This window comes from Nicotiana tomentosiformis, chromosome 7 (assembly GCF_000390325.3).
Source record: "Nicotiana tomentosiformis chromosome 7, ASM39032v3, whole genome shotgun sequence".
Classification (NCBI taxonomy): Eukaryota; Viridiplantae; Streptophyta; class Magnoliopsida; order Solanales; family Solanaceae; genus Nicotiana; species Nicotiana tomentosiformis.
In genome coordinates, this window is record NC_090818.1 from 96,932,929 (window position 1) to 96,946,350 (window position 13,422).

General features: G+C 42.9%; 1 protein-coding gene across 1 annotated transcript; it reads right to left on the minus strand.

The window, feature by feature from the left end:
* Positions 1-11,423: 11,423 nt before the first annotated feature.
* LOC138896060 (uncharacterized) lies at positions 11,424-12,947 on the minus strand. Its single transcript, XM_070180839.1, has one exon. It carries the CDS (start codon positions 12,945-12,947, stop codon positions 11,424-11,426), a length of 1,524 nt encoding a protein of 507 aa, XP_070036940.1.
* Positions 12,948-13,422: the final 475 nt, after the last annotated feature.

A 13,422-nucleotide genomic window follows, 5' to 3' on the forward strand; every position in this document is an offset into this window, starting at 1 on the left:
TTAGACAAAAGTTGCATTTGTATACAATAATCGGATTGTAGCGGGTATAGTTTAGTGGTAAAAGTGTGATTCGTTCTATTATCCCTTAAATAGTTAAAGGGTCCTTCGGTTTGATTCGTATTCCGATCAAAAACTTTATTTCTTAAAAGGATTTAATTCTTTTCCTCTCAATGAAAAATTCGAGAAAAAATACACATTCTCGTGATTTGATGAAGCCATGGCCAAATGGGCTGAAGTCCATAACGTCATTCTTGCTCCAATCGAATGTGAGGCTGCCTCTGCTGAAAAAGTGATCAACTTAAAGGCAGCCTTGAACTCCAAAATTGAAGAGCTTGCTACTACGGGGGTGAAACACGCCCAGCTGGAAGAGAAATACAAGAAAACTATCGAGCATAATAGGCTTTTTAGTTCAACTGTCTGCAACCTTAATGTTAGCCTCAAATATGCTAGATCCACCTGGGAAATTGCTAAGTCTCGTGAGCTTGAGTTAGCTGCTAAAAGTGGACTCCCAGCGAGGTCTGATGCACCTGGTCCTTCTGGTTCCGGTACCGAGTTCTCGAAAACTGAAGAAGAATCAGAGGATGATGATGCTGAAGGCCAAATTGGTGAAAATGTTGAGCCATCGGCGGGTCTGTCTACTTCTCCCCGGCGGCGCTGACACTTCTCTTCCTCCTGGTTCCGGAGATACTGCAGTTTAGCTTTCTTTTCTTTTACCAATTTTTGTACCTGTGCCATTTTGACATGTTTTTGTAAATAAAAACATCTTTTGCTCAAGTATTGTTTGAGTTTTCCTTTCATTTGAATATTCATGCAAGCCTTTAATCTTTGCATTTTCTTCCTTTTTCTTAAGAATTTTGTGCAAGCTTTTCTGTTTTGCGTCTTATTATGTGAAGCCTTTGGTGTATTCTCCCCGAAAGCATTTTTGACTCAGGGCATCAGCCCTTTTTCGTGAGGTCTTTGATAAGTATTTGCGCAAGTTTACTTTTTGCGTCTTTTTGTATACGGCTTCGGGTGTATCTTTCCCCGAAGGCATTTTAATTCCAGGCATAAGTTCTTTCGGAACCAACCCTTTAACGTGAGGGTTTTTATAAGTATTTGCGCAAGTTTACTTTTTGCATCTTTTCTTATACGGCTTCGGGTGTATCTTTCCCCGAAGGCATTTTGATTCCGGACATAAGTTCTTCCTGAACCAACCCTTTAACGTGAGGGTTTTTATAAGAGAGGGCCCTCTTATATTTACGGTGCTCTTGAAGAGGACGTCTCCTGTTCATTACGTCAGTAGCATTTAAAGTACTTATTTAACTTTCAAATGACAAAGTTAATTCATCGTTCAGATAAAAAACATGATAAAAACAAAAGGATATCATTTTATTCCTTCTATTTTCAGAAAGTACATAAGCATTTGCTATGCTAAAATGAAATTGCCATTACTTGTGGCTAACTTGTACAACTTATTTCTAGGGGGCTGGCCGCGCAGTCCCTAATCCCGATGATGCAATTATATTTCTTGTGTTTTTGTTTTTTGGTCGATGTGGCAGTCATTGTTGAATACCGGAACTCTTGTATCTTTGAAGATTCCAGTAATACATTGCTAGATAATCCTTAACTTGGTAACACACTTTACTCTGGGGACTATCAAACAACCCTCTAGTGGTTTGTGCTCGTGAACGATCATGTAACCTTTGCTCAATAGCAAACTTAACTTCCTGGTGGGAATTTACTATAGATAAAAAGATTATCTAACCATCCCCGAGTGGATCTTTGCTTGTGGGCCTTGCTATTAAAGGTCTTATTGTTGTTGTCTTTGTAGTATGCTTTTTGTTGTTGCTTCATTAAAAACCTTGCCAGAAAAACCCAATTGGGACAAAAACTGAACGAAGGGAAAAAGAGTGCAGCACATACTTTCTGATCCGATAATGTTCATCAGCAATAATATCTTTTGAGATGTGCCACGTTCCAATTGCTAGGCAACGTTTCTCCATTTTTGTTTTCCATCTCGTATAAACCTTTCCCGGTGATAGCTGAAACCCGGTAGGGGCCTTCCCACATTGGAACTAGCTTCCCCGCGTTGAGCTCCCGGGTATTTTGAGTTACTTTCCTTAGGACCAAGTCTCCTACTTTGAAATAATGCAGGTTGGCTCTTCGATTATAATACCGCTCCATTCTCTGCTTTTTGAGCAACCATTCTTATGTACGCCAAGTCCCTGTGTTCACCGAGCAGTTCCAAGTTGACTGACATTGCTTCGTTGTTCGATTCTTCATCTGCCTGGAAAAATCTCAAGGTGGGTTACACTACTTCCACCTGGATTAAAGCTTCTGCACCGTACACGAGGGAAAAAGGGGTTTCCCCTGTTCTTGACTTGGTCGTAGTTCGATATGCCCATAGAACTCCGGGTAATTCCTTGGGCCAGTTACCCTTAGCCGCTTCCAACCTTTTCTTGAGGTTTTGAATAATCACTTTGTTCACCGACTCCACTTGACCGTTTGCGCTCGGATGATAGGGTGAAGATGTGACCCTCTTTAGTTTTAAATCTTGGAGGAACTTTGTAATTTTTGCACCGATAAATTGTGGCCCATTGTTGCATGCTATCTCTTTTGGTATTCCGAACCTGCAAATTATATTTTCCCATAAGAAATCCACCACTTCGCATTCTCCGATCTTCTGATAAGGACCTACTTCCACCAACTTAGAAAAATAGTCAGTCAAAAATAAAAGAAATCTTACCTTTTCGGGAGCCGGTGGCAGTGGTACGACGATGTCCATCCCCCATTTCATGAACGGCCATGGGGACAGAACCGAATGTAAGGTTTCTACCGGTCGATGCACCAGTGATGTGTAGCGTTGACACTTATCAAATTTTTGTACAAAGTCCTTGGCGTCTTGTTCCATGTGGGGCCAATAATATCCTGCCCTTACCAACTTTAACACTAAGGAATCTACGCCCGAGTGGTTGCTGCATATCCCTTCGTGAACCTCCCGCATGACATAGTTAGCTTCGGATGCCCTTAAGCATCAAGCCAACGTTCCTTGAAAAAACTTTCTATACAATTGGACTCTCTTGAAGCTATATCGCGCTGCTTTGGCCCGCAGTGCCCAGGATACTTTGGGGTCTTCAGGTAGCTTCCCGTGTTTGAGATAATCGATGATTTCATTCCTCCAGTCCCAGACCAGATTAGTCGAATTTACCTCATAGTAACCATCTATATCCAGGACTAAGTTCATCAGTTGTACTACCGTTCTATACTCCAATCCCTTTATTTCCATCGATGATCCTAGGTTTGCCAATGTGTCTGCTTCTATGTTATCTTCCCTTGGGATATGAGTAATTGACCACTCCCGGAATCATGCCAACAGAGCTTGAACCTTTACCATGTATTGTTGCATGCGTTCCTCTTTGGTCTCGAAGATCCCATAGACCTGATTTACCACTAGTTGTGAGTTGCATTTGATTTTGATGACCTCGGAGTCAAGTCCCCGGGCCAATTAGAGCCCTACAATCAAAGCTTCATACTCTTCTTCATTGTTAGTTAAATGGACCGTCCTGATAGCTTGCCTTAGGGTTTCCCCCGAAGGCGTGATTAAGACTATACCGATCCTGAACCCTTTTACGTTGGAAGCTCTGTCCATAAATAAGGTCCAAACCCTTGATGTCGATTCTGACACCATTACTGCCTCCTTGGCTGCTAGAGGCAATAATCCCGGACTGAAATCGCCCACGAAGTTAGCCAAGACTTGCGACTTAATTGTAGTCCTTGGTTTATACTCTATGTCGAATTCACTCATTTCGACGGCCCATTTGGCCAATCTCCCTGAGAGCTCTGGTTTATGGAGGATGTTCCGCAAAGGGAAAGTAGTCAACATGGCTATCGGGTGGCATTGGAAGTAGGGCCTCAGTTTTCGAGCGGCGACTACGAGAGCTAAGGCCAGTTTCTCTAAATGTGGGTGACGAGTTTTTGCTCCCGTTAAAATTTTACTAATGTAATAAGTGGGAGATTGCATGCCTTCATTAACTCGGACTAAAACTGCACTTACCGCAACTTCCGAGATCGCGAGATAAACCAGCAACGTTTCACCTTCTTTTGGTTTTGAAAGCAATGGAGGGCTTGACAAGTATTTCTTTAAATCCCTCAAATCGTGCTGGCACTCCGGGGTCGATTCGAAATTATTTTTCTTTTTGAGCAGTGCAATGAAACAATGACATTTGTTTGATGACCGGGAAATGAACCTGCTCAAAGCTACCAATCTCCCCGTAAGCCTTTGGACTTCCTTCATGTTTGACAGTTGGTCCGGGATGTCTTCTATGGCTTTGATCTTATCGGGGTTTACCTCAATTCCACTTTGTGATACCAGAAAACCCAGAAACTTACCAGAGCTGACCCCGAACGCGCATTTCTCGGGATTAATTTTCATATTATGCTTCTTTAGGATATCGAAAGTTTCTTACAGATGTTTAAGATGATCACCTGCATTTAAAGACTTAACGAGCATATCATCTATATAAACTTCCATAGTTTTTCCTATTTGATTTTTAAACATCTATTTCACGAGCCGTTGATAAGTGGCTCTGGCGTTTTTCAACCCGAAGGGCATCACATTGTAGCAATATATACCGAAATTCGTTATAAATGAAGTTTTTTCCTGATCCTCCGGGTTCATCTTAATTTGGTTGTACCTGTAATAAGCATCGAGGAAACTCATTAACTCGTGCCCGGCCATGGCATCAATTATTTGATCGATGTTTGGCAGTGGGAACGAGTCTTTCGGGCATGCCTTGTTAAGAACTTTATAATCTACACACATACAAAACTTATTGTTCTTCTTAGGAACTAATACTACATTGGCTAGCCAGTCTGGATATCTTACCTCCCGGATCGAACCGATATTAAGTAAGTGGGTTACCTCTTCTTTGACGAATTTATTCCTGGCTTCGGCAATCGGGCGTTTCTTTTGTCTTACCGGAGGTGTTTTGGGATCCAAGCTTAAGTTGTGTACGGCTACCTCTGTCGGGATGCTTGTCATATCCTCATGCGACCATGCAAAACAATCGGCGTTAGATTTAAGGAATTAAATAAAGTCGGACCTGAGCTCTGGGTGCAGTCCTATCCCCAAGTGGAATTTTCTTTCTAGGAGTTCTTCGAACAATGTCACTTGCTCCAGTTCTTCCACTGTGGACTTCGTTGCATCGGTATCTTCTGGAACATGGAAATATCTCGGCACCTGATAATATTCCGACGCCTCTGCCCCAGGGCTAACTGTAACGACCCGGTCAGTCGTTTCGAGAGTTATAACCCCGTTTTCCCCATTCCTACTTTTTTTTTATTCAGCTATATTATGTTATATCGGGTTAGTGGGTTCGAGTCCGGAAGGAACTCGGAATGAAATGAGACACTTAGTCTCATAATTGAAAAAATTAAGTTAGAAAAGTGGACCGGATATGGACCTATGTGTAAACGACCTTGGATTTAAATTTTGATAATTCCAATAGCTCCGTATGGTAATTTTGGGCTTAGGTGCGTGTCCGGAATATTATTTGGAAGTCCGTAGAGAAATTAGGCTTGAAATGCCGAAAGTTTTATTTTTGAGAAGTTTGAGCGGGGGGTTGACTTTTTGATATCGGAGTCAGAATCCGATTCTAAAAATTGGAATACCTCTGTTATGTATTCTCGGGTGAGTTTCGAGGGCCTCGGGTGAGTTTCGGATGGTTAACGGATCAAAAAATTGAACTAGAGCAGCTGCTGCAATTTCCTTCTGTTGGAAATTACTTCTGCCCAGAAATCGAGCCTAGATGTAAGCCCAGATCGAGCCCAGGGTCGAGGGTCACTGTAGAAGGCATGATCGAGCCCAGGGTCGAGGGTCACAGTCGAAGGCATGATCGAGCCCAGGGTTGAGGGTCACGGTCGAAGGCATGATCGAGCCTAGGGTCAAGGGTCACGGTCGAAGGCATGATCGAGCCCATGGTCGAGGGTCACGGTCGAAGGCATGATCGAGCCCAGGGTCGAGGGTCACGGTCGAAGGCTAGGAAGAAGGCATAATCGGGGGCCAGGACCGAGAACCAGGATCGAGGACCTCGATCGAAGGCCAAGATCGAGGCAGAACCGAGGATGTCTAGGCAGAATTATATAAACGAGGGCTTCGTCCCATTTGCCATTTTTGATAGATTGGAGCTTGAGGAGAGGAAATTTTTGGATATATTTTCAAAGAAAACTTGAGTTAAGTCCCTTGTAATTATTTCTACTCCATAATATTGAATTATCCTCGAATAATCCGACTAGATTACATGATTTTGAGGTGTAAATCGGAGATTAGAACTTAGAAATTTGGAAATAAGATTTGTAGATTTGAGGGTCGAGTTGAGGTCGGATTTTGGTAAACTTTATATGGGTAGACTCGTGGTTGAATGGTCTTTCGGATTTTGTAACTTTTTTCAAGTTTCGAGACATGGGCCCCACAATCAATTTTTGAGCCAATTTCGGGTTTTGGTCTAATTTTGATGCTTTTCTTGTGGAATTCATTCCATTAGCGTATATTGATGGTATTATACTGATTGTGAATAGATTTGGAGCATTTGGAGGCAGAGTCCAGAGGCAAGAGCATTGCGGGGTAGAGATTTGACTGGTTTGAGGTAAGTAACGATTGTAAATCTAGTCCTAAGGGTATGAAACCCCGGATTTTGTATCATTCTACTATTTGTAGTGACGCACTTGCTAGGTGAGGGGCGTGTGGGCGTGGACTGTTGGGGATTTGTGATTTGGTCTGCCCCGTAGCAACTGTAAAGTTGCATACTTTGTTGAAACCATTGATACTTGTATGATTTAGAAAGATTTTATGTAAATTGGGTTGAATGCCATGTTTGGGCCTTGCGCCAAAGCTGTTTGGACCCTCAGGGGCTGTTTCTTATCATCCTCTCACTGTTTTTGATTGAAAATCTATACTCAGTCATGTGTATATTTGTTTACCGCATAACTCAGTTTTATGACTCTATTTTGATGCATATAAATGTTTTGGGCCGAATGCCCTATTTTACTGGAATGTCCGAGGGCTTGATTTGTGAGGATGAGTGTAGATCGGGGCTGCCCGCCAGCAGCATACTTGTGACTGAGTGAGGCCGAGGGCCTGATTGGTGAGGATCAATGTAGATCGGGGCTGCCCGCCTGCAACATACTTTATTATTATCGCACGTGAGTTGTCCGTGCAGATTATAGCGCTTGGGCTGAAGGAGCCCCTCCAGAGTCTGTACACACCCCCAGTGAGCGCAAGTACCTACTGAGTGCGAGTACCGAGTGCCGAGTGCTGAGTGACTGGGAGGCAAGAGTGATTGTAAGGTATGCCCGAGTGGCAAGAGTGATTGTGAGGTATGCCCTAGTGGCAAGAGTGATTGTGAGGTATGCCCGAGTGGCACGAGTGACTGCGAGGTCTGCCCGAGTGGTTGTTTATGATTTCATCATTTTTGCTCACCTTTGCATTGAGCCTTGTTTGAAAAACTATTGGAAAATATAAAAAAATGATTTTTATTGGAACTGGGTTTAAACGAGATGTTTGATTCAAATACTGATTTTTAAGAGCATGTGGTATTTTACTGAGATTTTCTGATATGAACGTTATATGCTTTATTGCTCGTCACCACTGCTCAGTCTATATTTATTGTTGTTACTTACTGAGTTGGCATACTCACGTTACTCCCTGCACCTTGTGTGCAGATCCAGGTGTGGCTGGACACGGTAGCGGTTATTGAGTGTTCTGGTTGCAGCTTTTCTTGGAGATAGCAAGGTAGCTGTTTGGCGATCGCAGCCCCTGCTCTTCTCCCTCTTATCTTCCTCTAGTAGTATTTAACTATTTTTCCAGGCTGAGTTAGCCTTGATATTGTTAGACAGATTATAGTAGATGCTCATGACTAGTGACACCCCGATGTCAGGCTTTTCTTTTTCGCACTTCTGTTTTTCTTTGATTTGAACTCTTTAAATGGAGGTTTTTACCTTGAAATTATCTTTGAAATAAAAATATCATTTTTTTTTTAAAATGAGTCGGCTTGCCTAGTTCCACGAGTTTTTACAGGGGGTCAGTTTATGGTCGTGCAAATTGGTATCAGAGCCTAGGTGACATAGGTCTCACGGGTCTTGAGCGGGTTTAGTAGAGTCTTGCAGATCGGTATGGAGACGTCTGTACTTATCTTCAAGAGGCTGCAGAACCCTTAGGAAAATTTCACTTTCTTGTATTCTATCGTGCAAAATTGATTCATCTTCAGACATAACTCTTTGAATTCCTTCCACGCATCTCGTATGCGCACATGAGCGCTCGGTATCAGTTGTGCATCGTCGGTTTGTGATTCTATGAATGAGGTTCGAGATGTGTATTATGTGTTTTGGTGATGGGCTAGTCTGGAGGACTTGAGGCCAGGCTTAAACCGTAGTTTTGGCTCGGTAGCTTCAGTTGTAACCTATACATTTGGACTCATATGTCTGATAATGTCCCTACGAGTGGAATTATGGCTTGATGAGCAGTGGAATGGCTCTGTGGTGAGTATGACGTAACTGCGGGAAGTTTTAAGACTATGTTAATGTGACGAGAAATGTTTTCTTGAAATGTAAAGGAAGACCATTGGATGCTTGATTTTCGTTTTGATGCGACGTACTGTCTCGAGTGTGAATGTTTTGAAGGATCTTTCACGTTGTTAAATTTTGGGGCAAATTAAATTCTCATGTCTGTCAATGAGTTTGAACTCAAGAAGAGTAAGTGGTTGTGTAGTAATGGTGGTTACGAATGGGTATTTTGATGTTGATGGCTTGGGAAAGATAATCTTTGAAGAGACTTAGAGTCGGTAACATTTTATTAGTTCAGGTGCGACAGAGATACATTTCGATTTGATGCAGCAGTTGGGTAGCAAAGTATAAGGGAAGACATGACGGGAAGTGTTTCGCGATGGTTGAAGTACTAGTAGGTCAAGTAGGAGAAGTAGAGGTTGAGGAGTTTCTTAAAGGAGATGATTTAACCGAAGTAAGAGTGGCAGATTAGCATATTAATTCACTAGTAGGGTAATCGTGCGCCTTGAGAAAGTGTAGAATGGTTTGGAATCATGTTAACATGTGAATCGGTCTGTAGACTCTATTTAGAGTGATGGTTAGTGTACAAAGGAAAATTTAATATGGCAGAAAGGAGTATGTTTGAAATGAATAGAGGCGTGGAGATCTAATTATCGTGTCAGGTGCAATATGACTTGAGTTCGGAAGGTATTGTTGACGTACAGTTGATGTCAATAGGGAAAGTGCAGACTTATACAAATGGTGGGCGAGCATGAACTCAGGAGAATTTACGGATTTAGTGGTCGTTGCACTCAGTGCAGTGTCATTGGGAGATGTCTGTAAGGAATTCCACATGTGGGTTATCTCATGTGTGCAGCTAGCGGTGGCGTGATGTTGATGAAGCTTTGCGAGGAATATTACTTGCAACCCGGTAGGAGGTCGCGTGTGTGATTTTGGCTGGAGATTCAGAATGTTCATGAAAGGCTTAATAAAAAACTTCGAGAAGTCTGGCAGGTTAATGGTGCGAGACCTTGGTAATTGAGAAAGAGAAATCCTTACGGTTCTAATTTTATATAATTGCATCTTAAGGCTAAGTGGGGAAGTCTGCTATCGACGAGTTGATTGCACGGTTATGGGTCCTATTAGTTTCGGTTTGGGGTATACCGATAAAGCAGTTATGACTTGCAGAGGTCGAGGTCGAGGATGACTCGGGTAAAGAATTTCTGGACACAAGTTGTATTACACTCTATGGTTATGGGAGGACCATAAAATAATTGAGTGGTTATTCACAGAGAATGTAGTGTACATAGAGCGGGAATTTGCTCGGTTGCGTAGGAGTATGGGTTACTCTTTATTCCCTTGGGTGTTGGTGTGCTAATGGGTTGGCAAGAGTGATTGTGAGGTATGCCCGAGTGGCAAGAGTGATTGTGAGGTATGCCCGAGTGGCAAGAGTGATTGTGAGGTATGCCCGAGTGGCACGAGTGACTGCGAGGTCTGCCCGAGTGGCTTTTTATGATTTCATCATTTTTGCTCACCTTTGCATTGAGCCTTGTTTGAAAAACTATTGGAAAATTAAAAAATGATTTTTATTGGAACTGGGTTTAAACGAGATGTTTGATTCAAATCCTGATTTTTAAGAGCATGTGGTATTTTACTGAGATTTCCTGATATGAACGTTATATGCTTTATTGCTCGTCACTACTGCTCAGTCTTTATTTATTGTTGTTACTTACTGAGTTGGCGTACTCACGTTACTCCCTGCACCTTGTGTGTAGATACAGGTGTGGCTGGACACGGTAATGGTTATTGAGTGTTATGGTTGCAGATTTTCTTGGAGATAGCAAGGTAGCTGTTTGGCGATCGCAGCCCCTGCTCTTTTCCCTCTTATCTTCCTCTAGTAGTATTTAGCTATTTTTTCAGGCTGAGTTAGCCTTAATATTGTTAGACAGATTATAGTAGATGCTCATGACTAGTGACACCCCGATGTCGGGCTTTTCTTTTCCTCACTTCTGTTTTTCTTCGATTTGAACTCTTTAAATGGAGGTTTTTACCTTAAAATTATCTTTTAAATGAAAATATCGTTTTGTTTTGGAAATGAGTCGGCTTGCCTAGTTCCACGATAGGCGCCATCACGACAGGGGGTCAGTTTTGGGTCGTGACACTAACTTCATCTAGTTCGGGAGTAGGTGTCGGTCCATGTATATGCTATGCCACGTGTCCCTTTCCTTTGCTACTGGAGACCGAAAATGCATTCATCTCCCTTGCCGCCGATTGATCACCCCTTATCTGCTTAATTTCTTCGGGCGTTGGAAACTTTAGCAATTGATGATACGTTGATGGTACAACTTTCATCTCGTGCAACCATGGCCTTCCCAAAATGATGTTATATCCCATATCACCATCTACTACTTCGAAAAGAGTTGTTTTCATTACTCCTTCAGCATTCGTGAGTAATAAAATTTCTCCCCGAGCTGTCACACTTGCGAGGTTGAATCCGACGAGGAGCTTTGTGGCCGGAATAATGCTTCTGGTGAGTTTAGCTTGCTCTAATACTCTCCATTTTATGATATTAGCCAAACTTCCTGGATCCACTAGAACACGTTTAATCTTAAAATTTAGCACATTTAAAGAAATTACCAGTGTGTCATTGTGTGGTAGCAGCAATCCTTCTGCGTCCTCTTCCGTAAAAGTGATATCGTCTTCCCGAGGCCTGCTGCTAAAAAGGTGACCCCGTTAATCTCGTTCCTTCTGAATATCATGTTGATTGTTTGACGCGGGGGATCTTCTCCTGCTTTCAAGGGTTCCGTGTTGTCCCAGTTACGACCATAATTGTTCTTAGCTCGGTCACACAAGAATTCTCTGAGGTGACCATTCTTCAATAATGTTGCCAATTCTTCCTGGAGGTGTCAACAGTCCCCTGTCCGGTGGCCATTCATCCCGTGATATTCACACCACAAGTTGGGATCCCTCTGGCTGGGATCAGATCTCATCGGTTTCATGAACTGTGCTTCTTTGATGTTTCTCATGGCCGATACCAACTCCACTATACTGACGTTGAAGTTGTATTCCGATAACTTGGGGTAAAAAGGATCCTGCGACCCTGATGCTTCTTTATCCTGCAGCGATTGATTGTTTGGACCGCGATCAGTCCTCCTGTCAATGGCGAACCTGTCCGCTGTCCGAAAACCTCTATTGCGGCCTTCGGTCCGTTCGTAGGGCAAACACCGGCCCCTCAAACTCCCTTTGTCCGCGCCATAATCATCCTTTGATTTTTCTCTATTCTTTTCTCGTCCTTTGGTCGATGATGGAAAACCAACATGATCATCTTCGATCCTTATTTTTGATTCATACCGGTTGTGGACATCCGCCCAGGTCATTGCTTGAAACTCGAGTAGTCTTTCCTTCAATTGTCGAGAAGCATCTGAACTGCTCGGATTCAATCCCTTGGTGAATGCTTCAGCCGCCCATTTATCCGGGACAGCCGGGAGTAACATTCTCTCCTTCTGGAATTGGGTAACGAACTCTCGCAGCAGCTCGGACTCTCCTTGCGCAATCTTGAATATGTCATCCTTTTGGGCTTGTACTTTTCTAGCCTTGGCATGAGCCTTAATGAAAGAAACCGCGAGCATTTCAAAGGAGTCTATGGAATGCTCGAGTAACAATGAAAACCACGTCAAGGCTTCCCCCGTGAGGGTTTCTCCAAATTTTTTTAGCAACACAGATTCAATTTCTTGAGGAGCTAAACCATTTTCCTTTACCGCCGTTATGTAGGTGGTAATATGCTCCTGGGGGTCTGAAGTTCCGTCATACTTTGGCACTTCAGGCATTTTGAACCGCTTTGGGATTAACTCTAGTGCCGCAATTGGATTGTATAGCAATTGAGTGTACTTTTTCGAGACCGGACCTTTCAGCACTGGTGGCACGCCCGGGATCTGGTCCATGCAGGCATTCACTTTCCTCATAAACCGTATAAACCGTAAAAGTTCATTCGTGAAAGGATCATTCTCGTCGTTGAGGCCGGATCCATTCCCCCTTGCCCCATCGGAGCCAATTTCACCCCTGGGAGTGTTGTTGTCGACCCTCTGCGTCGTTTGATTTGCGGGAAACCCGAGAGGAATCGGATCTCGTCTGTTTGCATTATTTGAAGCTCTCGACAGCGCCTGCTTCAACTCCGTCATAACCTTATCATGTCGCGTAAGGTGGCCCAGAATGATCGCCTGTTGCTCTTGCAACACCCTTACCGCGTCAACGACATGTTCCTCATCAGCATCATCGGGAGTTGTTTCCCGAACATGTCGAGGATATTGCCTGTCATGCACCGGTGTAGCGCCATTCTCCTCATTATGGGTGTCACTGATTGAGTCCTCGAAATAAGGTTGATCCCCTCGAATCTCGGGGTAATGCATGTTGTTAATAGTGTTATCTGCCATTTCTTATGATTTTTTCGAAGACAAAATAATCAATACACATTAGTAAAAAAGGCAAGGATCAATTTAATTATACGGTTGTCTAGGCTCCACGGTGGGCGCCAAACTATTTACCCGTAAACCGGTACAGTTGAATTTATATGTGGTTTCTAGATAAATGAATTAATTTGATCCTGAAATAATAAAATAATCGAAGAATTATGCAATACTTAGCCTTAGGATATAGACGAAACAGCAGAAGCAACGGTTCCGGGAACAGGGTTTTCGGGCACAACAACAACAAAATCAAAAGTAAGAAGATAAGATTGTATTGAGCTTTGTATAGAATGTAGCGTAAGTTTGCCAGAAAATTCCTCCCCTTAACAATGACAATTGAGCTCACTATTTATAGCTATGAAGGAGGTCCTAGGATCGTGCTCTTCTTTAATGTCAATTATAGGGACATTGATGGAGATGTAACGGTGAACATAAATGTCAA